Source organism: Procambarus clarkii, chromosome 17 (assembly GCF_040958095.1).
Source record: "Procambarus clarkii isolate CNS0578487 chromosome 17, FALCON_Pclarkii_2.0, whole genome shotgun sequence".
In the NCBI taxonomy this organism is placed as follows: domain Eukaryota; kingdom Metazoa; phylum Arthropoda; class Malacostraca; order Decapoda; family Cambaridae; genus Procambarus; species Procambarus clarkii.
Window position 1 is genome coordinate 40,338,765 of NC_091166.1, and position 23,754 is coordinate 40,362,518.

At 37.9% G+C, this 23,754-nt stretch overlaps 1 protein-coding gene across 3 annotated transcripts in view; it reads right to left on the reverse strand.

Moving 5' to 3' along the window:
* Positions 1–7,684: 7,684 nt before the first annotated feature.
* The window catches only part of LOC123772458 (Ubiquitin specific protease 8), a 40,837-nt gene continuing 24,767 nt past the window's right edge, over positions 7,685–23,754 (reverse strand). For all 3 annotated transcript variants that reach the window (XM_069325874.1, XM_045765643.2, XM_045765645.2), the window contains exons 16-22: positions 23,003–23,118; positions 22,578–22,692; positions 21,088–21,192; positions 19,238–19,477; positions 17,552–17,682; positions 17,094–17,189; positions 7,685–15,126 (exon numbers count right to left, since the gene is read on the reverse strand). In XM_069325874.1, the coding sequence (XP_069181975.1) occupies positions 14,907–15,126; positions 17,094–17,189; positions 17,552–17,682; positions 19,238–19,477; positions 21,088–21,192; positions 22,578–22,692; positions 23,003–23,118 (1,023 nt within the window). In that variant the 3' untranslated portion in view covers positions 7,685–14,906. The remainder of the gene's footprint in view (positions 15,127–17,093; positions 17,190–17,551; positions 17,683–19,237; positions 19,478–21,087; positions 21,193–22,577; positions 22,693–23,002; positions 23,119–23,754) is intronic.

A 23,754-nucleotide genomic window follows, 5' to 3' on the forward strand; every position in this document is an offset into this window, starting at 1 on the left:
CTGAAAGCATATTACGGTTCCTGTAATAATCTACTTGTAAACTGACACGTGAACCTTTATCCTAAACTGAGAATATTATCAAGTTATAACTTTAGTAGTAGGCATCCATCAGTCTCAGTTTAGGACAAAGGTTCACTTGTTAGTTTACAAGTAAATTATTACAGGAATCATAATATGCTTTCAGACCATCACAAATATCTAGATAATATGAGTTCATATTATTTTTAATACGACTTATAATACTTTATTGTATTATAAATAGTTGGTTTAAAATATAAAATGACTAGTTCGCTTTCTTTGAAACGGTCTGAAGCAGTTCGTTTTCTGTAAATGAAATTCTAGGGGATACTCAAATAGTTTTATAATTAAATATTTCACGTTTGAGAATAATACACCATATTAATGTAACCAAAAGTAATGAAATGAAACCTAACCTTAATCTACCTTAACCTATTCTAATCATGGGGATGGAGTAGATAATAGCACTAATTATGTAGTGATTTTGAAGTGATTACCTCCAGGGTACCTCCTCCCAGAGGACAGGATGCTAGGATAAGTCAGGCTAAGTTTAGATTAGGCTCTCTCTTTTTTTTTATTTCTACCCTTTAAAATTTACCGTAAGCGCATATTCATACTAAATTATTTACAAGCAAAGCTGACTTTTTAATATGTACATACAGGTAAAGCTCAAACGTGAGAATGGGTTGTATACATGCAATATTAAGGACAAAATTAAAATATTAAGAAAGACCTACGGTAGTTAGTCACAACCTATTTTGAAGCCAGCTAAATAAATTGATGAAATGCCAGTGGTAACTATAAGCTCAGCAACAACTCTTTAAGTTAACAGTACCAAGAAGTTACTTTGTGGCTTGAGTATGATGACGTCGATGGTGCACTTGTCCGGCACATGGACTCTTTTGGTACGAATTCTTGCTAAGTGCGTTCCCGCGCTCCTGGGTATAATTTAATGAGACAACGGAGAACGAGATATGTTATTTAGTGATATATGTTAGAGAAACAGTGGCATTGCTATCTGCATCGAAATCCTATTATTAAATTAATGTCTGTCACAGCTATTAATATACGGACGTGGACATTTTAATTATCACTATTTATCAGAGCCGCAAGTTCTTTACAATTTGAACCATATTTGCATTCCTATTTTTCGTATTGTACTCTTCTATGTCAATACGTGAATATTTAAATTTAAAGAAAAGCTATAAAAAATGTAGTGTTTCAAGTGTTAGTAAATGTCCCTTTTAGACGTTTTACGCAAGACTAGTATTTTCGCTAAAATGCCGCACCGGTGTCCGGATACTAAATTTTCAAAAATAACAGTGATAACAAGTATCAGAGCGAAAAATTAACCCATGTGTTTCTTTGTATCTTGAAATAAATCTTGGAAGAAAAAGAGCCATATATCGCGGTAAATGCGAGATAAAAAACGGACAAACATAATCCACAGTCAAAATTTTTCATTGGCTAAGTATCCTTGCCAAGCATTGACTAGTAACTAGGTGTTGATTTATGATTGGATGTTTGCCTACTCCCAGCTGTTGCATCTTGTGACCAGACGTTTGCTGTTAAAATGACATTAAGATAGAGCTCAGGTGTTAAGACTTTGAATAACATCCTGAAGATGGTGCTTGCTAACAAACAAGGCATTCGTTAGTAACAAGAGGTTAGTTTGTCACCGGGTTACTAGCTGATTACCGTGTGTTAGCAAAGTGAGCCTGTTGGTTAGTGGGCTGAGTTCGTCAAACATCAAGAGTTTGATGGGGACCAGGTGATGACCAAGAACGACGCGTTGCTTGGTTACCCCTGTCGGCTGTTAACTAACCACCGGGTTCGCGATCAGAAGTGGGCTAACAAACAGTATCCAGGAGTTGGCTAGGGAACCAGGTCGTGCCGACAACAGTGCAGTGATTACATATTGGCAAATAAAACCTGTGTTGCCTATGTTAACGAGTGTGTTGTGATTGTTAGTTAATAGGAGACTGGTCAAGGCGTGAAGTTGCTTCCAAGGAGAGCTGCATTCAAGGAGAGCTGCTTACAGGGAAAGCCTCTTCCATGGAGAAATGCTTCCAAGGAGAGCTAATTCCAAGAAAAGAAAATCCAGGGAGAGCTGCAAAGAGCTACATCCGAAGAGAGCTGCATCCAGGAAGAACTACTTCTAGGGAGAGCTGGGATAAATGCTTTCAAGAGGAGTTGCTTCCAGGAAGGCATCATCTCGGGTTTAAGTAATTTATAGAAACTTTGTGATTGTTTCGATGTTTAAAGCATATTAATCTTCTGTTTATGATATTGCCAAGAGTAGTATAAATAAATATTTGAATTCGTCGGGTCTTTTTCATTATCCAAGAGTATCGTACCCACTGATCCTTGATGTAGCTGCACTCTACTAAATTCTACAACACAGGCTTAATCTCTGACACTTCACAACTCTACTGGATAACAAGTATCACTCGTAATATTGTTGTATTGTAGAATATTCCATTGTTTCCTAACGCTGATTAAATGCAAGCACTTTGTGAATTAACATTAATAACTCCAATTATATCATAATACCTCAATAGGCTAGCCCACATAGCCTAGGTCCTAGCCTATTCATCTTATTGGATGTGACGACAAAATTAGTTACATAATGATTTCAGGAATTAGGCATCATGTGTTTTATGAAACGCAATTTACACTTGTATTGACCTAGATACATTAAATTTTTGTTTATTAAATAACAATCATATTTGGTGACGGTGGAAGTGTTGCATAATGAAATAAAACGTGCTCGCTCTACCTACAATAGACAATCATGGGTTAATTGACTAAGATTTGATTATTATATCATTATTAATTTAATGAATTGGTTCTAAATTTTTAGGCATTATAGGCATTCGTAGAAAATGCTACCGTCGTGCTGTACATGTGATTGCATCCATGCAGACATCATAAAGGCACCTCTGTTATTTTTGTGCATATGGGCGCAATGAGAGGCATCGTAATAAAGGCGGCTCATTTTTTTTTCTATGTGAGTTGTAACAAACCTCCTCCCTGCCCTGTGCCACAGAGCCCAGAATACGACATGCAGCATGGCACTGTAAAAAATATTACTGGAACAAAAGTGGAAGTCTTCAAGAAAAAACTGGACAGTTTTCTGCAAGAAGTGCCAGACTAACCTAGCTGTAGTAGATATGTGGGGCTGCAGGCCGCTCTAAGCAACAGCCTGTTGCACCAAGGTCTCACAAATCGAGCCTGGCCCCGGACCGAGCTTGAGGAGTAGAAGAAATCCCAGAACCCGATACAGGTACAATGCAGGTGCTGAAGAAATAAGAATATGTAGTCTAACCGGCAACCGTCTTTGCAGCTTTGGCGTGTTCCCCACAAACGTCTAGATCATTCCCCTTCTTGAACAAGATCTTTATGGAGTACAACCGATGATCTCACGTCCTCTTAACCGTTGACAACCTCCAGCAGTTACCCCTCGCGCCTCTGGAACCTGTGGACTCTTCACGCAGGCCTTCCCTTGCTAAGAGCGTGGTTACCATTCCCGTGGCGCAGTGGTAACTGTTGTTGTTTTAGATTCAGCTACTCAGAAAAAAAAGTTCCAAGTAGCACTGGCTATGATGAGCCCGTAACAGTGGTAACACACTCGCCCCATGCTTTGCGAGCAATTTGGCCTGGATTCGTATCCTGGCCGGCGAGGATTGACTAGGCGCTACCCCTTAAGTGAACGTCACCGTTCATCCAACAGGGAAAATCACCTGGTTGTGAAACGATTTTATTGTATTCCAGGGAAATTTAAGATTAAAATTCTGCCCGAAACGCTATGCGCGCTAGTGGCTTTACAAGAATGTGAAAACTTTTGTATAAAAACAACATTAAAATAGCTGCACTCCGGACCTCCCTGGGACACTCGCCGTGATCCACCTAACGCCCAATATGAACTGTTCCCATTACTGTGCCTCCAGACACGTCGACACGACACGTGCCCACAGGTTCCTGTGGTACCCTTAACATCACTGTTAATGTGCTCGGTTTCACTCAGTACCCGGGCCGCCCACACTGCCCCCTGCCAACACTCGGCAACTATAACTCCTATATCCTGCTACTTTACCTAGATATGTCCACTTTGCCTGGGACCACAACCACTGGCCCTACTGAATACTTAATAATGCTCCACTGGTCTCTGCTAGTTAACCACTGTTTATTAAACGGCTATAGTTCCCTTACCTTCAGGGTTCACTGTTGTAGTGTGTAGCTCCTAGGCAGACCCTAGGAGCTATTGATTATGCACCCAAACACATTGAATATCCACTCAATGTGTTTATTGTATGCAACGTTGCAAGACACATTATTAGATCTAAATGACTGCAGTAGTGACCTGTCGACCCAGGTAAACAAGAGTCCCTCAACATACCTAAGCCATTGACGCAGCTCACCACCATTCCCAAGTTTCTCTCTCTATGGCACTCAGCATCTTGCCTGTGTCCCCCGGCTAGGATGGTAACGCGTGTGTCACTGTTACTGTAACATGGCACACGTCCACAAGGTGAGCGACACAGGTGAAGGGTGACTTGATGCCGCCACCACCTGGAGACTCGCGCTCGCTTCTGAAATTATTTTCCTTTTCTTAATGGCTCACTTGTATACATACACAAACGCATGGGTATGTCTATATTAATATATATAATATCTATATGTGTGCGCGTGTGCGATTTTTTACGTTACAGTGCCTCTTAAGTTACATTTACAATATTTTAATAGCGAACATTGTAACTATATAGTTAGCTAGCAAGTGAGCCAATACTAGCTTACATAGTCTCGCCTAGCTGGCATATGATGTCAGCCCCAATATTGATTTAACTAAGTATGTTAACGCATTAATGAACCAAGTCAATGAAAACAAATTAATTTTATCGGAGACAGGAAGTCTGTGTATATACGTACATTAGGTTGTATCGTGGCAAAATTTAAATTTAGTCAAATCTACACCAGAAGGTGGTGCAAACTCAGAAATAATTATAGCTGAGAATGAGTCTAGCAGTACTAACTTACTTGTACGTGGAACTTTCAACATAAGTTGTCTAGTGTGATAATGAAATCTACATCAGCTATTCCATATATCTCAGATATATTCATTTTTTGAAGTTTTGGAATGTTACTGCTTCAGGCTACCCATAGGCAATTGCCATGTTTAATTCACTCTAAAGAAATTCAACTACAACATGCACAATAATTCTGCTGAAGAATTGCAATCATTGACTCTGTTTTTGACATTTTTTGCATAGAAACGAAAATAAACTTACGTAAGAAGCTTATACAATACAGTATAGAAGAAAATACCTAATTACTGGTAGCTCTTCATGGATGAGATAAAACTCACCAATTTATAAAAACTAATTTGTTCGATATTTTTTATTTTGTTTTCAATATGGCACCAATGGGAATGTTAGAAGGAACTTACGTGATTGATGTTTGTAATGTTCCGAGATTATATGGTAGATTTAAAAGGATTGGAGAGCTAGTCACTCAATAAATCTTGGTTAAAAAGGCAACAGCATCAACTCCAGCAGGAATCAGCCGATATCCCAGACAAGCCTAGATGCTGTGTTGGAACTGACAATTCGACCTTTTATCACGAAAGCCAAACTTGTCCAACATCCACAATGCACACACTCGCCAGCAGACAGAGGCAATGACTGGGAGCCCAAATAAACTAATTAATGTTGATTCCCAAGAGCTGAAGTTCCCAAAGAAGTGTTCTGGTAAGTCAGAAGCTTTGGTACAAGTTTAACAAGAGAGCCCCAAAAGTGACAAACTTATTAAGTGTGACTGACTCTGAAACCCAGCCAATCACCGATTCTCAGATGGATAGGAACATGTCAACAAGCAGCTTGGAGATTGAAGGACATGAGCCACTAATTGGCAAACTATAGACACTGTAGGTTGGACATTTACCTTCAATAAATATAAATACATTTTCCTAATGGAATTAAGCGATGGCCTTGCTTCTTAAAGATTGTGTTCGATCCTCAATGATCCAAGTGATTGGCCACCATTCATTCACCATGTTCTCATATCCTTTCCACAATGTGCACACAATCATCCACTAATAGCATGAGCCCACTGCACAATGAAATTAAAGTTCAGAAGGATAAACGTGTAACTTAACTAAATACTGTAATAAAGTCTCTCAGAGATATAGCTTACCTGTAGCCTGTAGTCAGTTTCATAGTTCTTCCCAAACCCTGCCTGGGAGTCAGACTTGTCTGGTGTCTGAATATGTGTTGGAAGGAAGAGCCAGGATTAATGTGAAGTGGGTAGGACCTTGCTACTTTGCTGACATGTAAGTATTGATATCAGGTAGTGGTTGTAGAAAGCCACCAAGCTGGCCAACTAGCAGTTAGTGGAGCACTACTCAGTGGTTTCTTTGATGCCAAGTTCGCGGTCACTTGTCCCTCGATAGAATTCTAGGTGAATCAGATACTTTTTATATTGTTCGCCTTATGCGTTTTTGTTCTCGTATTGGCATTCTTGGTGCTATTTAGCGCCCTCTGATTATTTCACACTTTGACGGTGCTACATAGCCTTCCCAGTTTGGTGCCTTTTGATAATTACCTTACCTTTGATGCCAAGTATTGCTTGGAGGGGGACTGAGTATAGATAAACATTTTGGAGGTTGTTCTAACTAGATAGTCTTCGCCAGTATGTTCCTTGCCCTGGTGGTGATGGTACTCCAGGGCAAATGATGATGTAACAATGGACCAACATTTATCTTATAATGATCAAACATTTCTTGAGCATACTTTGTCCACTGGGAAAATAAGATTCCTGTGATGCAGGGGTGTTAATGTCAACATTCCTTGTCAGTGCCTGGTACTGTCCTTGGAAACAATACATTACCCAAAGTAGTAACCAAGTGGTGTAACTCATTAAAACAATTACTTCCAAAAATCAGGAGACCATGAAGCTTAAAATCAACAATTAAATTATGAGGATGTTCTCAAAATATTTTCCTAGATAATTCCACTTGCTGCCTTGGCTATTACATAACTAAGTGAATTTTCACAACTTTCCTGAACTTTGAAATGAGATTGGAATGATGACTGCCTGAGCAAGCATACACAAGGTGATGGAGGCCAAAACCTTCAGCAGTTTCTAAGCGTTATATGACAAAGAGTGCTGGGAAGACGGGACACCACCAGTGTAGCTCACATCCTGTAACTACACTTGGGTAAAATAACTTACTTATTTTACACTGGGGTAATTACAATACAAGTGAAAATGCAAACTGAAATAGTTAAAGGAAATGTCCATCAAAAAGGCTAAAAATGGGAAAAACAATATGAAGTAAAAGGGGTAAAGTGAAAGGATAATGTAAGAGTGCTGCAGTATACAGGGAAAAATATAAGACCAGTGCTGTAGTACAGAAGCATCAATGAGAGTAAGATAATTTACTTAAGTCTCCCATGGTAGCACCTACCATAATGCCATGGTTGAACAAGTCTATTAATATTTACAAACAAGACCTTGGTAATCTGCTTTCATAAACCAGGTTTTAAATTTATTATAAAAAATCCAAGAGAATGCATTTATAAAAACATTCATGATTAAGCCTGCAAAAGTTGCAACATTAGCTCAACATTTTTTAACACTATTTAAACTGGGAAATCATACTAGACTCAAATGTTAAATTCTGCAATTCATTTTTAATTGTTCAGAAACAATACAACATAGATTTAGATATCCACGCTCTGTGTTTCCATATTATCATATGTAGCTAAAATATAGTTCCTTAACTTAGAATAAAAATAAGAGGTATATCTTAGACTCAAAAGAAATATATGTAGATGAAAGAAATTGGCTTTCTTCTGAATTAATACATGTTCACCCAGGTTCATAATCAACTTGTACACAAAACGCAAACATTGCAGAGCTTCTCTCCCCAGATATAAGATAGCTTTGAAGCAATCTGTGTGTGGTAACATTTTCTTGGAGAGAAAACTGTCAGGCACTGCACCATTTTACTTCTTAATCATCAACATCTGTAATGTGAATGTATCATAAAACCATTCATACTAATAAAAGGCACTGACATTAAACCAGGCACAATTCGTTAAAAATACATCTTGCTTCCCATTGAAATCAAATCATCCTCACTAAAATCCCATCGTTCACAACCATAAAACTAGAGATGTATTAAATTCACAATATTGCCAAATAAAAATAACTGATAATAAAACAATGTTTTCCATTAATATTATATATACTATGCCTGTACAAATAATATGCATGTACTGTATTTATTCATATGTATATACAAAGAGATTTTACATTCACTTACATTAAGCAAACCCAATCTATCACAGTTCTGTGCAGAATCAATATATTCTGCAATTGGACAAAACGTCAGCTTAATTTTGAGAACATAAATATGAACCTTAATATGCAAGTCATTTATGTACAAGAATTAAATTCTTTGAAAAATAGCACATTTAATAAACATTTATATTTTCTAAACTTAAGTACCCTTAAGTACTTAAGTTAAGTTAAGTAAGTTTGGGGCCTCGTAGCCTGGTGGATAGCGCGCAGGACTCGTAATTCTGTGGCGCGGGTTCGATTCCCGCACGAGGCAGAAACAAATGGGCAAAGTTTCTTTCACCCTGAATGCCCCTGTTACCTAGCAGTAAATAGGTACCTGGGAATTAGTCAGCTGTCACGGGCTGCTTCCTGGGGGTGGAGGCCTGGTCGAGGACCGGGCCGCGGGGACACTAAAAGCCCCGAAATCATCTCAAGATAACCCTGGTACTGTATCTAAAAATATTTTATGACCACCATTATGAAGTATGAAAATCTGAAATAGGTGAATTCTACATAGCTGATAAAAGTATGTACTGTACCTAAAAGCTAAACAAAATTACATGATTTTTCCTCAAATACTATCACAAAACTCTTAAGAGCTTAAAGTTTCTAGTTTAATTTTAGATTCTGGAAAAACGTAATGGCAAATTTCTTCCAATTGCTATGCTCCTACTGTAGTTGATAATGAATTACAAATTGAATTTGTTCATTTGATAATGAATGTTTCCTTCAGCACCAATAAAAATTAATTTTATTATTATTCATATACCTGTGTTTTGACAACATCTTTGAAGTTTTTCATCACAGAGAATGCCAGCAGTACACAATTTTATGGTTTCCAAAGTAAAGGCAAAAAAAAAAAAAAGGTTGATTATAATGAAATTACTTTCTGGTGGGTCTTGATTAGCTTCTTGGAGTCTAGGAACTTGGGTAGCCAAGCATGACCTACCAGGAGACAGAACAGAATCCGACTCTTTCTCGGTTAAGGGAAACTTGGGGATCAGAGATTTACACAAAACTGATAAAAATCCACCAGACAGGTTAGGAGAAATAAAGGTAGTGACTGAAAGAAAGAAATAAGCCCTGAGGCAAACACAGCAATAGACTATTAGTATGAGTGAATAACTCTTAATACGTCCAGCCATACTAGATGATGCACTCAGGTTACCCAGGGTCTCTGCTAGCAGTCCATTTCACTCATAAGTCACCAATACTGAACATCAAAACCATCACGAAAAGAAGACAATAGGGGGGGATGGAAGCTTATTCATATCGACATCTAGGCAGGGTAGGAAATGACTGCTCTAAAAAGATACATTAGAGCAAAATAAAATATATGAATTTGTCTGTGGCAGTGGAAGGCAGCACCAGCAGAACCCAGGGTAAAAGAGGGGCATTCAGCTTAGTAACTGTTGGACATACAGTCTGGAAACCTGGAACTACTCAAAATTAGGCAAAACACAAACCCCCCACCAATCAGCTGCAGAGTAAATAGCTGACCAGCAGGAAGAAAAACAGAAGACACTACCAAACCTGGAAAAGGGGTGAATGGAGCCACTGAGTTCAACTCTCAAAAAGGACAGAGAAGCAAGTCTGCAAGCATAATTCTCACAGGGACAAGCAGGCAGGCAGGTTCAAACCAGGAAACTCATATACACTACCCTTCAAGGCCCTACAGAGGTGTACCCAGCAGAATTGGAAGGGCCATATTACCATGAGGTAACTTACCATCTCTTAAAGATGAGGGAAGAGACCCTAGAGCCCAGCAAGAGTAAACAAGGCTCCATGGGAATAATATGAAGCAAAATTTGCCATGTGAAACCCCAGAAATAAACTGCCCATAGGGGGGAACTGAGAAATGGAGGAGAAAATGATTAACAGAAATTGGAAGAGGAAAACCCCCTATGTACCGTGGCCACAAAACAAGGCCTCCGACCTTGACCAAAACAGTTCAACCTGAAAGAACCTGAATTCAACAGGAAGAACCACTTCAGGTAGAACAAGCAATGGCAAACAACAGCCTTTTTCCCCCCTTCCCCAGGATTGAAGATCCTTAGTCACCCCAGAAACCAAGAACACCCCTATGTTGTGTTATTAATCTGTATATTATTAAATAAATGTGTGTAAATGGTCAATAATTTTTTTGGAAGCTTTAGCATTTTCTTTCTAACTTCTTATGAAATGTCAACATTTTTTTCCAAAAAACTTTTAAATATGTTTCAGTATGTTTAACTTAGAATGCCCTCATTCAAAGATAAAGGTAGAACTGTAATAATTTCATTTCATATCTGATTTCCAAAATAAAAACATTCTTTAACCTAAAACACTCATAACTTTATTAACAATATCTGTTATCATATTATCTTGGTAATGTACATGTCAAGGACAGTTTAATGACCAAAATGATACTACAGTATCAGATTATCATCTTGATATATAAACTTAAATCCAAGCAATTAACAAAAAAATTCCTAATGGCCATTCCAGCCATTATGCAGTCCTGACAGAGCCACAAGTTTTGAAATACATATAATACTGATTACTGACTGGTCAAACATTATCGGTAACAACTGCAGAAAGTCACAGTGTAATTAAAAAAAATTTGTGTGTGTGTTTTTCTGAATTATCAAATTATTATACAGTACATACAATATTCATTACTATAGCTGTTCAAAATGCTTCTGCATTTAGTATTTCTACCAATAATTGTCACTGCTATTTTTTATTCAAACTATTTATTACAGTATTTTACATATTTTTCATTTCTCAGGGTTAGTCTTTTTTTGTTATTTAATAGATGGATACTTTTTTTTATATATAGTATAATATCATTTAAATTGCCATCCACACTTCCATGGAAATAAACATTGCATTCACCTGGGCTGTATGGGTCTCGAACTGCGGACCCCACACATTTGAAGCCGTAACTTTTTCCCAGTTGTTTTTTTCCCAGAATTTTAAGTAGCTTAGAAAATGCCAGTTTGGCAGCAGGATACGGCTTCTGGAAACTTTCCATTTTAAGACTGTTCACAGCCAAGTTGATAGAGCTATGGCCTCACATGCGTGGGGTCCACAATTAGAGACCCATACAGTGCAGGTGAATGGACTATTATATCATTTATTTAACCACACTTCACCCCAAATGCAAATGAAGGTAAAATTATACAAATGTGAAAAATAAAGTAAAAATACAGTGAGAAATGGAAGCACAGGTTAACATAGTTTCTGACTCTTATGTATATAGTAAATCTAATATAAAATATTATACTGTACTTTCTTATGGAAATACTACCAATGGTCACAAAGTCTGTTCGTAATGGCTATCTAATAAAGTGTAATAATATACTTTGTAATATATAATATATATATCTGTAAAATACTGCATGTACAAAGATAATCACATAGAACTTGGGCCAACATCAGCATACGTGTGTGTATTGCTATAATGAAGCATTAGTAGTGCCCCTCTCTTTCCTCACCGTCATCTGCAACTCTTATCACCGAAGAATAGAGGTCATATATAAATTGTGATACAGAAATACAAGTGAAGATAAAGATACAAAAGTAAGAGTATAATTACTTAATAAAATATTGTGAAAATAAAGAATGCTATATTTTCTTTGTCAACAAGAGGACAATAGTTCTTTCTATATAAAACTGTCACACACACACACACAAAACTCATGTTTTGTATATAAAGACAAATCACATACACACACATGTTATGTAATCAAAATTGAGAAAAATAATTAGCCCTCAATTAGGATTATAAAATTGCAGTTGTTGATTTAAGAGCTTTGACAACTCATGCAATGGATAAAGTTGTTACCATAAAACTGCATAGCAGTTTTATGGTAACAACTTTAAAAAACATACAAAACCTTGATACAGAAAATGTTCCAAGATTATCTACCCAAAATTTCTTCACCGGGACACTATGTAAGTGCTTGGATAACAGTCCTACAGAAAGTTATCAAATTTTAGGATATATTTTAAGTAGATAGAAAGATTTGCAATATATCTCTGACCTAAATTTGAATATGCAGCTGTCTATGGGATATGTGCCCACACCTAAAGTATCCTCTAAAATTAAAAGAACAAAAAATCCAAAAAACAATAAAAAACGATTCCAGACATTAGAAATATGTGCCATAATGAAATATTAAAGATTTCAATATGCAAAGGAAGGTGGTATACCTGGAACAATAACAACATGCAAGATGAAAAAACACAGAAAGGCTTTGTAGACCAGTATTAAATAAATAAAAAGATCACAGTACATAAAATGGTTGAGAAGGGATGACTGGACATACGGTGTGTCTTTAGTTATAAAGCGGTAAATGATTGAAATACTCCAAGACAAAGTTGTGGTAAATGCATTTAAAATTGTTCAATTATTCAAGGTAAAATGCAGTTTACAAAGACAGAGATAACTTGAGCATAGGCCTCTTTCTCTAACTACAAGTAATCACATAGGTAATAACATACACGACACATACAAAATAGAGAAAATATCAGACTAGCAAAACAGTTGAAGTAATTATTTATAATGATGAATCGTCATCAGTTCTGAGAACAAAAAAGCATGAATCAAATTGAATAATTCTACGATAGAATGAATAAGATGGAAAATACAGTGCAGTAATAAGATTGATAGACAATATCTGAATTGCCAGGGAGCCTTTAACACTGCTAACAAGAGACTAACTAAAAATGTAGAAACATGAGTATTAGAATTGGTTCTTTTTAATAATTAACAGGTAGAAAATAGAGTCAAATTAAGGAGTGCCGGACCAACCAGGCTTTGTGATGGATATGTGGGCTTGCAGGCCGCTCCAAGCAACAGCCTGGTGGACCAAACTCTCTCAAGTCAAGCCTGGCCTCGAGCCAGGCTTGGGGAGTAGAAGAACTCCCAGAACCCCATCAACTAGGTATCAACCAGTGTTGAAAGGAAGTCTGAATAAAAAGTTGGGTGTTACAGGGATGAGAAACATGACAAATGCTGCTTATTGATTTACCTAATTGGCTTATACAATATGAGGAAATTAATGCCTACAGGTACATAATAATAGATTATGCAAAACTGATGAGCAGAATAAGAACTGAAGAAAATTGTAAAATACTGAAGGAGGCCTTGAACAAACTTCAAGAATGGCTAAGTGTGTAATATACAGTAAATCAATTCCAACAAATGCAAGGCAATGAAAATGAAAATAGGAGAAAGAATACCAGAAAAACAGTACAGCATCCGAGGTGTTAGTCACTGATTTAAACATAAAAAATAAGGACCTAGGAAAGACATCAAAGCATTTTGATAAGACTTTGTACAAAACATGCAGAGCAAATTGTTTCTCTCTTCCACTGTCTTTCTATTACACAACTTGATAATGGTCCAGGACTGATCAAAACGTCATTGTTTCTTCATTTTCTGATATGTGGTTTGTGACAAATATGGTAGGAAGTGCAGACTAGATGCAGTAAAGACTAGGCCATAGGCACAATCAGAGAACACTGCATGAACATCACAAGTTCATGGGTATGCAATATCCTACCAACAAGGTTCAGAATTATTGCCAGGACAAAAGTGCACTTGTTTAAGAAAAAATTATTTAAGTTCCTGCAAAAAGTACTGGCCCACATATCCACCACATTGGGCTGTGGTGGATATGTGGGGCTGTGGGCTGCTCCAAGCAACAGTCTGTGGGACCAGCTTATCACAAGTCAAACCTGACCCACTGCAGGCAATGAGTCACAATAACGTGGCTGAAGTATGTTGACCAGACCACACACTAGAAGGTGAAGGGACGACGACGTTTCAGTCCGTCCTGGACCATTCTCAAGTCGATTGTGTGACACAATCGACTGGTCAACTGGCCCACTGATTAAGGAAGCATTTTGAACATTATACCTTAATCCTGTATTAAATATAACAATGATGTGTAAGAGGTACAAAATGCTAGGATGTAAAGTAGTGAGAGCCAAATTTAAGTACCCTGTAATCTCTGATAAGTAAACACCACGATGGAACCCGCATCACATAAAACTAGAACAAAAGCTAAGAAATTTTAGAGATTTTTTGCAAGACTAGTACCTGAACTAAGGTGATTTAGTGATGAGAACACGCTAAGGAAACTGAACTTCACATCATTAGAAAGGGTAAGAACCAAAGAATAAAATAACAATAGTGTACAGAAAATAATCAGGAATATAGAAGAGGATAAGGACAGTCTGTGAATAGGGGAAAATATGTGCACTCTGCCAATGCACGAGTTATAGCGATATATAAAAGTATTCCTTCAGTGAGTGTGGTGAGCAAGTAGAATGAACTAGGGAAGGAGGTAGTGGAGACTACCTTCATTCATGTTTGTGTGTACAACTTCAGAAGTTGTTGCACCAGACAACCAACAGCTGAGAGCCTGGGTTAAAGAGCTGGAGCTCACTTCCCACAAACACGTATTTATACCAAATACACACAAATATATATATATTTTTTATCATATAATACAGTACACAAGTCTAACTTTGATAATACACACATGTCTTTCTCATATCAAGTTGGTGACTTTAACATTCATATTGCTGGCTTCATAAAACAGTAAATATGCTGCTGAAGACTTGACAGCATCTCGTGAAAGTTCATAAACTTCATGGTCATCAAATTTATACCATTGTTTGTTGAGAACAGACTTACAGAATGCAGTATAGTGACCACCATCCATGGTGCCATAGTGGTTAGATACACCATATAGGTCAAAGTTTGTATACCTGCAACAAAAGTAAAAAATAATTATATAAAAATATTTTAAATGCTTTTTAACTTGTATAAGGCAGATGAAGGAAAGGGTGGAAAATAAAAATGAAAGATTATATGTGCTTAGGTTAGGTTTCCTTTAATTCTTGTACTATTTATACTTTATTGCAAAACAAATTTTCAATGATATTCAATCTAAAATACATATACAGTACTGTACTACTCTAACTGCCATAATTCATCTCACACACTCCCTATATTTTAGGCAGGCTTGAAGTTAAATCATTGCACATTATCTCAGGGTTACCAATTTCCTGCAAGCAGTTGCACTTGTGCACTTGTGTTTTGATGCACTTATACTTTCTGGTGGGGTTTTCTCTCTTATTCCCAAGCTCCTCTTACCTTGTAGATAAAGAGACAGGTCCTGGCTCCCAAGTAGGGTTCCAAGCCCTGGTGGGATTCCCAAAGGCTTAGCACCCTGACAGTTGAGTGGACAGCACTTTGGATTCTTAGTCTCGAGGTTCCGGGTTCGATCCCCGGTGGAGGCGAAGACAAATGGGCAAAATGTTTCTTTCACCCTGTTGCCCATGTTACCTAGCAGTAAATAGGTACCTAGGAGTTAGACAGCTGCTACGAGCTGCTTCCTGGGGGATGTGTAACAAAAAAAAGAGGCCTGGTCGAGGACCGGGCTGCGGGATCACTAAGCCCTGAAATCATCTCAAGATAACCCCCAGTGCTAAAGCTTGGGAAACTACTGAGAGGGCACTACTTTGAATATGTGTTTACCTGTAGATTACCTGTAGGTGGTTTCTAGAGTTGTTTGACTGCATAAGCCTTGTCTTCATGAGGTTATCTTGAGATGATTTCAGGGCTTAGTGATCCCGCAGCTCGGTCCTCGACCAGGCCTAGTTTTTGTTATACATCCCCAGGAAGCAGCCTGTAGCAACTATCTAACTCCTAGGTACCTATTTACTACTAGGTGAACAGGTGCATCAGGGTGATAGAAAATTTGGCCATTTGTTTCCGCCTCCACCGGGGATCGAACCCGGAATCTTAGGACTACGAATCCTGAGCGTTGTCCACTCAACTGTCAGGCCCCATTGTGATAATCCACAGGACAGGCACTGTCTTGTCATAATCCAAACCTTTAGAATAGATAACGCTGGGTGGGCAAGAGTATCATGAGCAGGCTAGCTAGGGAAGATAACCCTACACCCAAACCACAGACATTGAAAGTGCAGTACTGTACTGTACTGTAATCACACAAAGTGACTGGCATAAACACAATCATGAAGCATAAATAAAAATTAATTATAATAAAAATAACATCTCAAGCGTGGGGCAGAATGTCCCAGGAATGCCAAAACCACTTATAATTTCATAAAAAGTAGATTCCTAGCTCAGCAGAGGCACTATTGTTGATAAGAATGAATCTGGCTTAGAAGTGAGAGTAATGATAGCTGGTGACCCTGTTACTTGAGCTGCCACCTGGTGGCGAGCAGGCAAGGTTGGTGTATGGGTTGTTACCCCTGTACAACTATCACCTGAAATTTTAAAACTGTCTTGTTTGTTGTCTCTATGAGAATTGGGTGTTCAGGTGCTGTTCTAACTTTTTGTGTGGTGTTCTTCAATTTAAGTTGACCTTTATACTTCCATGCCTCTGTGAGAACACTGATTCTGGTTACTGGACCAGTGTGCTTGGTTGGCCATTGAAAGTCATCAAAGGCCTGATAGTTACTAACAGCTCTAATGAATCAATGCCTTTGCAATGGAGTCACTTAGGTTTACTACATTACAGAAACACACATCACTGATATACAGCATACAGGTTTGCATTATTGCAGAATGAAAAAAGATACGTCAGAGAAAATGTGACTAGTAATTATAGAGAAAAAACTATAGCAAATACTATATTGTCAATTTGCAAATAGTGTACTCATGACTATTTCAAATAGTTATGAACGTGTTTGTGTGCACTTACCGGTTGGTTATGCCACATTGTTTTTTGAGCTCTAAATTATCCAGTGGAAAATCAACAAAATTCTGTTGTTTCTTCATTAAAACATCATGTTCAAACCTGCAAAACCATTACTGTTAATAAACTGTATAAAGCAAGATTTATACATGCAATATGGAATGACTGGCAATGGTCCAAATTATCTTATTGCCGTGGCAGTACAGAATATCTACTTAGCTAGACCATTTGAAATCTTAATAAGGAGTCAGTAAGAACATGCTGGAGGAAGCAACTGAGTTGGATAAGCCAGAAACAACACTTAATATCTCAAGCGTGTAAGCCTGATGAAAAGTTAATATTGAGAGAGGTAATTATTGTGCCAGGTGCACATTACTTCTGTATGCATCAGGTACAAAGTACAAATCTAACAAATATTGTTAAATTCCATGATTATCGTCCTGAGAATTTGTGTGAAAGCTTACCGGTTTAGATGCAAGATCAATATTGGGGGTAACTTCCATATGTCAAGTTTGCGTATGCAGTTGCGCATCTTTTTACACTTGGAGCACTTGTATTCTATATTTGTTTCTTTGTAGAAGTGATGAAACATATCCTGTCAATAAGCAGTAATTAAAAATATAAACATATTTAGAAAACAAAAAAGGTAATAACAGGATGAATACCAGTAACTGGCTATAAAACAAATTAAATATGATGAGGTACAATCTGAAAAGTTCAGACTGACTCGCACATGAGTGTCTTATGACTATCCTGAGTACCATGAATATACCCGAGTAGCCCTCACTTCTAAACTATAATTAGCATGCCAGGTATAAATGACTAGGAGGAGGGGCATAAAGAGCTCAATCTCACAAGCTCACAGGTAAGTTCGAGACTGCTGTCTTAAGGCCTGACACTAACCTTGCTGCCTGTTTCAATGCTATACCTCATTTTCTCTCCCAGCCCTAAAGCAGGACAGATCTTGACAAGTTGCAGCTTCATGGATTTAAACAGCTCAGCAACACACACACACATTTTTTTCTGTCTGATAAACCGTAAAGTTTGTACAACACTTCTTCATTTGGTACAGCCTTCCCTTTATTACTGTCTGGAACTGTGTAAAACTCCACATCCTTAGTGTGAGCAAATCTTCATCATTATGTATGAGTGAAAAGTGATCAAGATCATCATGTACAGTGGAACCTCAATACCCAAACTTAATTGGTTCTTTAAGGCTGGTCGAGTGCTAATCTGTTTGAGTGCTGAACAATTTTTTCCCAAGAGGAATAATGTAAGTTGGATTAATTTGCTCCAGATCACAAAAATAAATATATTAATGTAATAAATTAATTAAATGCAAATACAGTACAAACTCTATCTGCACTAAGGAAAGGTGATTGCACATGTGGAAAGTGGTAAGGAAGAGTGATGTTATTCTTTGGCAAGAGAATACCATTATAACAGCTTTGTCAGAGTGATGTTTTTAAAGAAAACTTTGCACTTTTCCCCTTTTGCACACATTTCTTTTATTAGATAACTTGATTTAGGCATACACAGTATTAAACTTGGTAGCAAGAGCAGACATGCAGGCACCACTTTCATATTTTGCTTTGAGTTTTTTTCATCTCAATTGTGGTTTTAACTAATTTTCATTTTTTTCTTGGTTCATATCACTAACTTTCACAAACTTTCTTAGGTCCCATGGTGACTTATTTACACTAAGAATGTCAAAAATATCCAAGAAAATACAAGAAAGTTTAGAGAAGTCTAGTGGTGGTGTGCACTTAACGACAGCTACTGGGAAACTGACTCATCTCGGATGTATGTTTACATTTGAGGGCCAGACAACAGGTCGACTACCAAACATGAACACAGCATTCAAGTGCTGAATTGTTTGTGTGGGGGGGGGTTGTTCGAGTACTAAGATTCCACTGTACAGTATTTAGTCACATTAATAAGTCTACTCAAGTTACAACTGCAATAATTTGTAAAGAACTGAGTGATAGCTACATTGAGACAATAGTAAGAGTTACTCTGCTTGGCTAGCTCTATGATTAAGACAAACTATTGGGGATATCATTTTAAGTACTGTACACAAAACAAACTAAAACAGCCTGTACCCATGAGCATAAATATATTAACTGTAAAAAACCATCCAACACACTTACTCTGAGAGAACACCTGCTAGATGAAGGAAACGACAGTGAGAGTATGGAAAATGGTTCAAAGGTGAGGGAGCGATTGCTGCAAGTACCGCACACTATAATGGAGCGATGAAGGCCATTAAAGATGGAATGGATAATGGACTGGTCTTGTCGTCTTAAATCCTCCATTACTTTCTCTGCAGCAACATAGTCAGGGAGGTCATCATTGTTTTGTTCCTTCATGGGGGGTTTCTTACCAACAACCTGAAGGAAATAAACAATGGTCCTGAGCACAGCCTTAGGTTGTTTCTTAAGTTGAGAATCCCGTGTCAAAAGCAGGATTAGTGAAGAGACATGTAGGAAAATATTGAGGCATCATCCTTGTAGGAAGCCATTAAACATATCTCAGGGTTACATAAGGTGTTAGGTAAACACTGAAAAAAATTGAATCCAAATCAGAATGACCATCAGAGCTTTATTAAATCAAGTTTTCATTTGCACTTCTTTCATCACTTCCACCCATCAAATATTTAAAGTAATCTTTTCACTTTTAATTTCTTCTTCACCATTTTTCATTCTTCCAAGTTTATATTTAATGCTTACATTGGTTTGTTCACCTATCACCTTACTATGCTTCTTACTTTTTCCAAAGAAGCAATTTTCCAAAACTCTTGAATGTAATGAAACGGCAATTTCTGGGTGAGCCCCAGTGGCTCCCCGAAGTAACCATCACTGATAGTCTACCATCTATGGGTTGCATTATCTGCAGAGTTCTATCTGGACTACAAGGGATCAAGAACCAGAACCCAGCCTCTCACAGAGGCACAGGGAACAGTGGCATTTACACTTTATATTTATTTATGCCACCACCAGGAGAGGCACCCAGATAGTCAACAAGACAAAAACAATAGCTGGCTATAGAAGAGACCATAGCCTCATGAGCTACCAGACGAACTACCCAACAATGCAAACAAGCGATTGAAATGTTTCAAAACAAATGCCAGCTCATTTGCCCTTCCTCTCCCACTCGTTTGGGGAAAGGGGGGAGGTAGCTCTCAAACAGCTGGTGGCACAGCCCTCAGTTCTATGGTAAATGTGAGACCCAGAGGGAGTGTGTCAGGGAGCCACTGGAGCTCACCTAGAAACTGGCATTTCATTGCAGTTACTGCTGGTTTTCTGGGGAAAGCTTCTTGTGGCTCCCTGAATATATATCCAAGGACAAAGAGGTGATCAAAAACGTGCCCAATCATTTCTGTCCTGCTCGAGATCTGAACCCAGGATTCTTGACTGAGTAGAGATCAAGCCTAACTGTACCACTGCAACCACTTAATATGGCTCCAATCATGTTCTTAATTATGTTTGTAGTGGATACAACATTAGAAGAAAGAGTTGGAGCCTTGAGAAAGTCACAGAGCATATTTAAATTCTATGGTTTGTTTTGTTTTGAAATCCCCTGGTTTTTATTCATTAATATGTGTGTGCTTCCTCCTTTGAAAATGAGGTTTTCAGACTGAGGCATTAGAAGTATGCTTGATGCATTGAAATGTCTTTACGGACAAGTTCTCTTGGTAATTGTCCTTCATATGACTGGTCAAAATTATAATGTTGTTCTGTCAAATAATGAAATTCAGTGAAAAAATGTGCTTTATTAATGTGACTCCAATCACATTTTTAATGATTTTTTACAAGAAGAAACAACTGAAGCCATGTATTTTCTGTATCTTTAAAAACAGTCTTACAAATCCCTCCAGAAGGGATCTCTGGTTGCAACAAATCCTAATGGATCAGGGCAAGTCCCATACTGTCTGCCCAAATAACGTCGTACTGTATCTTAACTAATCTTTATGTATTAAACCTAATTAAATGTAAATTACCTTGTTCAAATCTTCATGTACCCAATCCATTAATTTAATCAGAAATTCATGGGAATCATGCTGATCATAGCCCTGAAAAGGTTTGTGAAAGCGGCCCACTGCACTCTGGAAAACAAATTAAATTCATATTATTAACAAAGGATATAAAGGCTCGACCTAATGTGTACACAAGATATAGCATAAGGAAAACTAAAAAATATAACATATATAGTACATGATACTGTAGTTACAAAACAATAATAGACTTTACGAGTCCTACGAGTCAGTTGCTCCCTTAAGGCAAGGTCCTGTTCTCAAAATCAGGACTATGCAAAGTTAAGGCAGGTTCCCATCTTGCAGTGATGCAACAAGTGTCTTTCCAAACACCCTTCTAAGTTCATACTGGTGCAAGGAAGACACTGAATAACTCTTAATTTAGCCAGAGACATCAGAAAGATTTTTTTCAGTGTCAGGAGAGAGAACATATATAATTTGCCAAGTGAATTGGTGGAGACAAACTCCATTCACAGTTTAAAATGAAGATATGACAGATCCCATCAAGATCCTATACTAGTGATGTGGTCCAGTGGTGGCAGGAAATCCACCAATTTCCCTCTTTCCTTCCCTTCTTGCTGTAGGATCTACATGCTTTTGGTTTTTGTTCTTGAAGATGCTTGGTGGAAAGTAAAAGATGGAGTCTTCAGATATTTTTTGTTAAGGTTTTGTTAAAGAACCAAGTCCCAGCCAAAGCCTTCTGCTCCTCTGCATATGTCTATCCATCTATCTGTCCATCTATCTATCCATTTATCCATCTACATATCCATCCATCCATTTGTCCATCTATCCATGCATCAATTCACATATTCAAACATCTGTGCATTCATCTATCAATCCATCTATCCATTCATCTACTCATCTATCCATCCATATACTGTATCTACATCTACAAATTTGGGCAAGGCCAGCCCCAAGCACCTGGCCTCCAGCTTTGGACAGACAGACATTCTTACAGATAAGCCCACTGTACAAAAGAAACATTGAATTCTTAAGATAAACATAAGCCACATAACTGAATATCTGTGGTCCCCACCTGCTCATATAACCTGTGGCTGGGATCAGTCAGTTAAGACGGTGATAAGGTTGGGTGGGGGGTTTGGGGAGTTCCGTTGAGGTGTCCATTCAGCCACCTGGTGGTAATCAGGAATAGTGACCTAGTACACCATTCAGTAATTGGCTAAGTCACTGCTTAGCAGTACCTACAATGCCAAACATAATTTTTTAAAGGTATTTACATATATGTAAATGCAGTGTCCAGCCGCACTGTGGGCTGAGTTGAGTTTCCTCCAGTGTCTCCCCTGCATTACTGTTTGTCAGAGGGAGCAGTTTGAAGATGTTCCCACAGTACTGGTGTAAAATGTTGACCAACCTTGACTGCATACGATTCTAATCATAGGTCAGATGGACTTACCTTTAGAAGCAACTGAGTGGGATAACACTGAGAATTGACTGACCTTAAGATCCCTCATAGCTATCGATCGATACTGCCCACACCACAGTGCTCTAATGACTGCCCCCACTTCTTCTGCTACTTCCCCACGATATTTGCTGTTTGAGTTGATGTCATCACTGAATAAAAATGAACAAGTGAAACATGCATGAATAATTACCGGCATCATAAGGCTTTAATAATAAACAATTGGTAAAATGTTCTGATGTTTAGTTTTCAGATCTTTCTGCTTTCATTAATGATAACAAGTACAACATAAAACTCTAATCCAGAATTATAGCATCTTTATGAACTTAATCCAGTTTCTTTCCAATTCAGCTGGATTAGAACTGACAATTAATTGTTTAATGGTTAAATCTGAAATGAAAAATCCAATAATGTGATATAAAATTAAGTTGTCAAAATAAGAATAAACAAAAGTTCACCCACCTATAGGTGCCTTCTATGAAGTACTTGACCAGTGGTGTGGTGTTGTTCAGACATTGTATCACAGAATTCATGTAACAGGTATTGCCCAAGTTTTTCAATCCAGTTTTTGCAGGAGGCTGATGAAAATAAAATCGGCATTGATTAGAAAAAAAGGCGACACTTGTTTTATGTTCTACTCATACACAGTACAGTATATTCTACCTGAATATGAACTATTTATACAAAAACCTCAGTTTTAAGACAATATCACTTTGTTGACCAGACCACACACTAGAAGGTGAAGGGACGACGACGTTTCAATCCGTCCTGGACCATCCTCAAGCCGATTGTTAACTCGTCTCAAGATTGTTGAGACTTGATCGTCTCAAGACAATCGACTTGAGAATGGTCCAGGACGGACCGAAACGTCGTCGTCCCTTCACCTTCTAGTGTGTGGTCTGGTCAACATACTTTAGCCACGTTATTGTGACTCATCGCCTGAATATCACTTTGTATTTTGAAGTTCACCACTTGATCACTTTGCTTACATAATGCCTTTGACTATTTGACTTAAAAAAAAAAAATCTTATTTACAATAGGATTCGAGCAACTGATGTGACCTAGTAGCTAGGCACAACCCCAGTGAGTTAACCTCAGGGAGTCACCAGGCTGCTCCCCCAGGAATCAAGGAAAACATTTCACCACACTATGCCACTAGAAAATGTGATTCAGGTTTGAGACAAAATCCTTCAGATACAGACAAAGTAAACAGC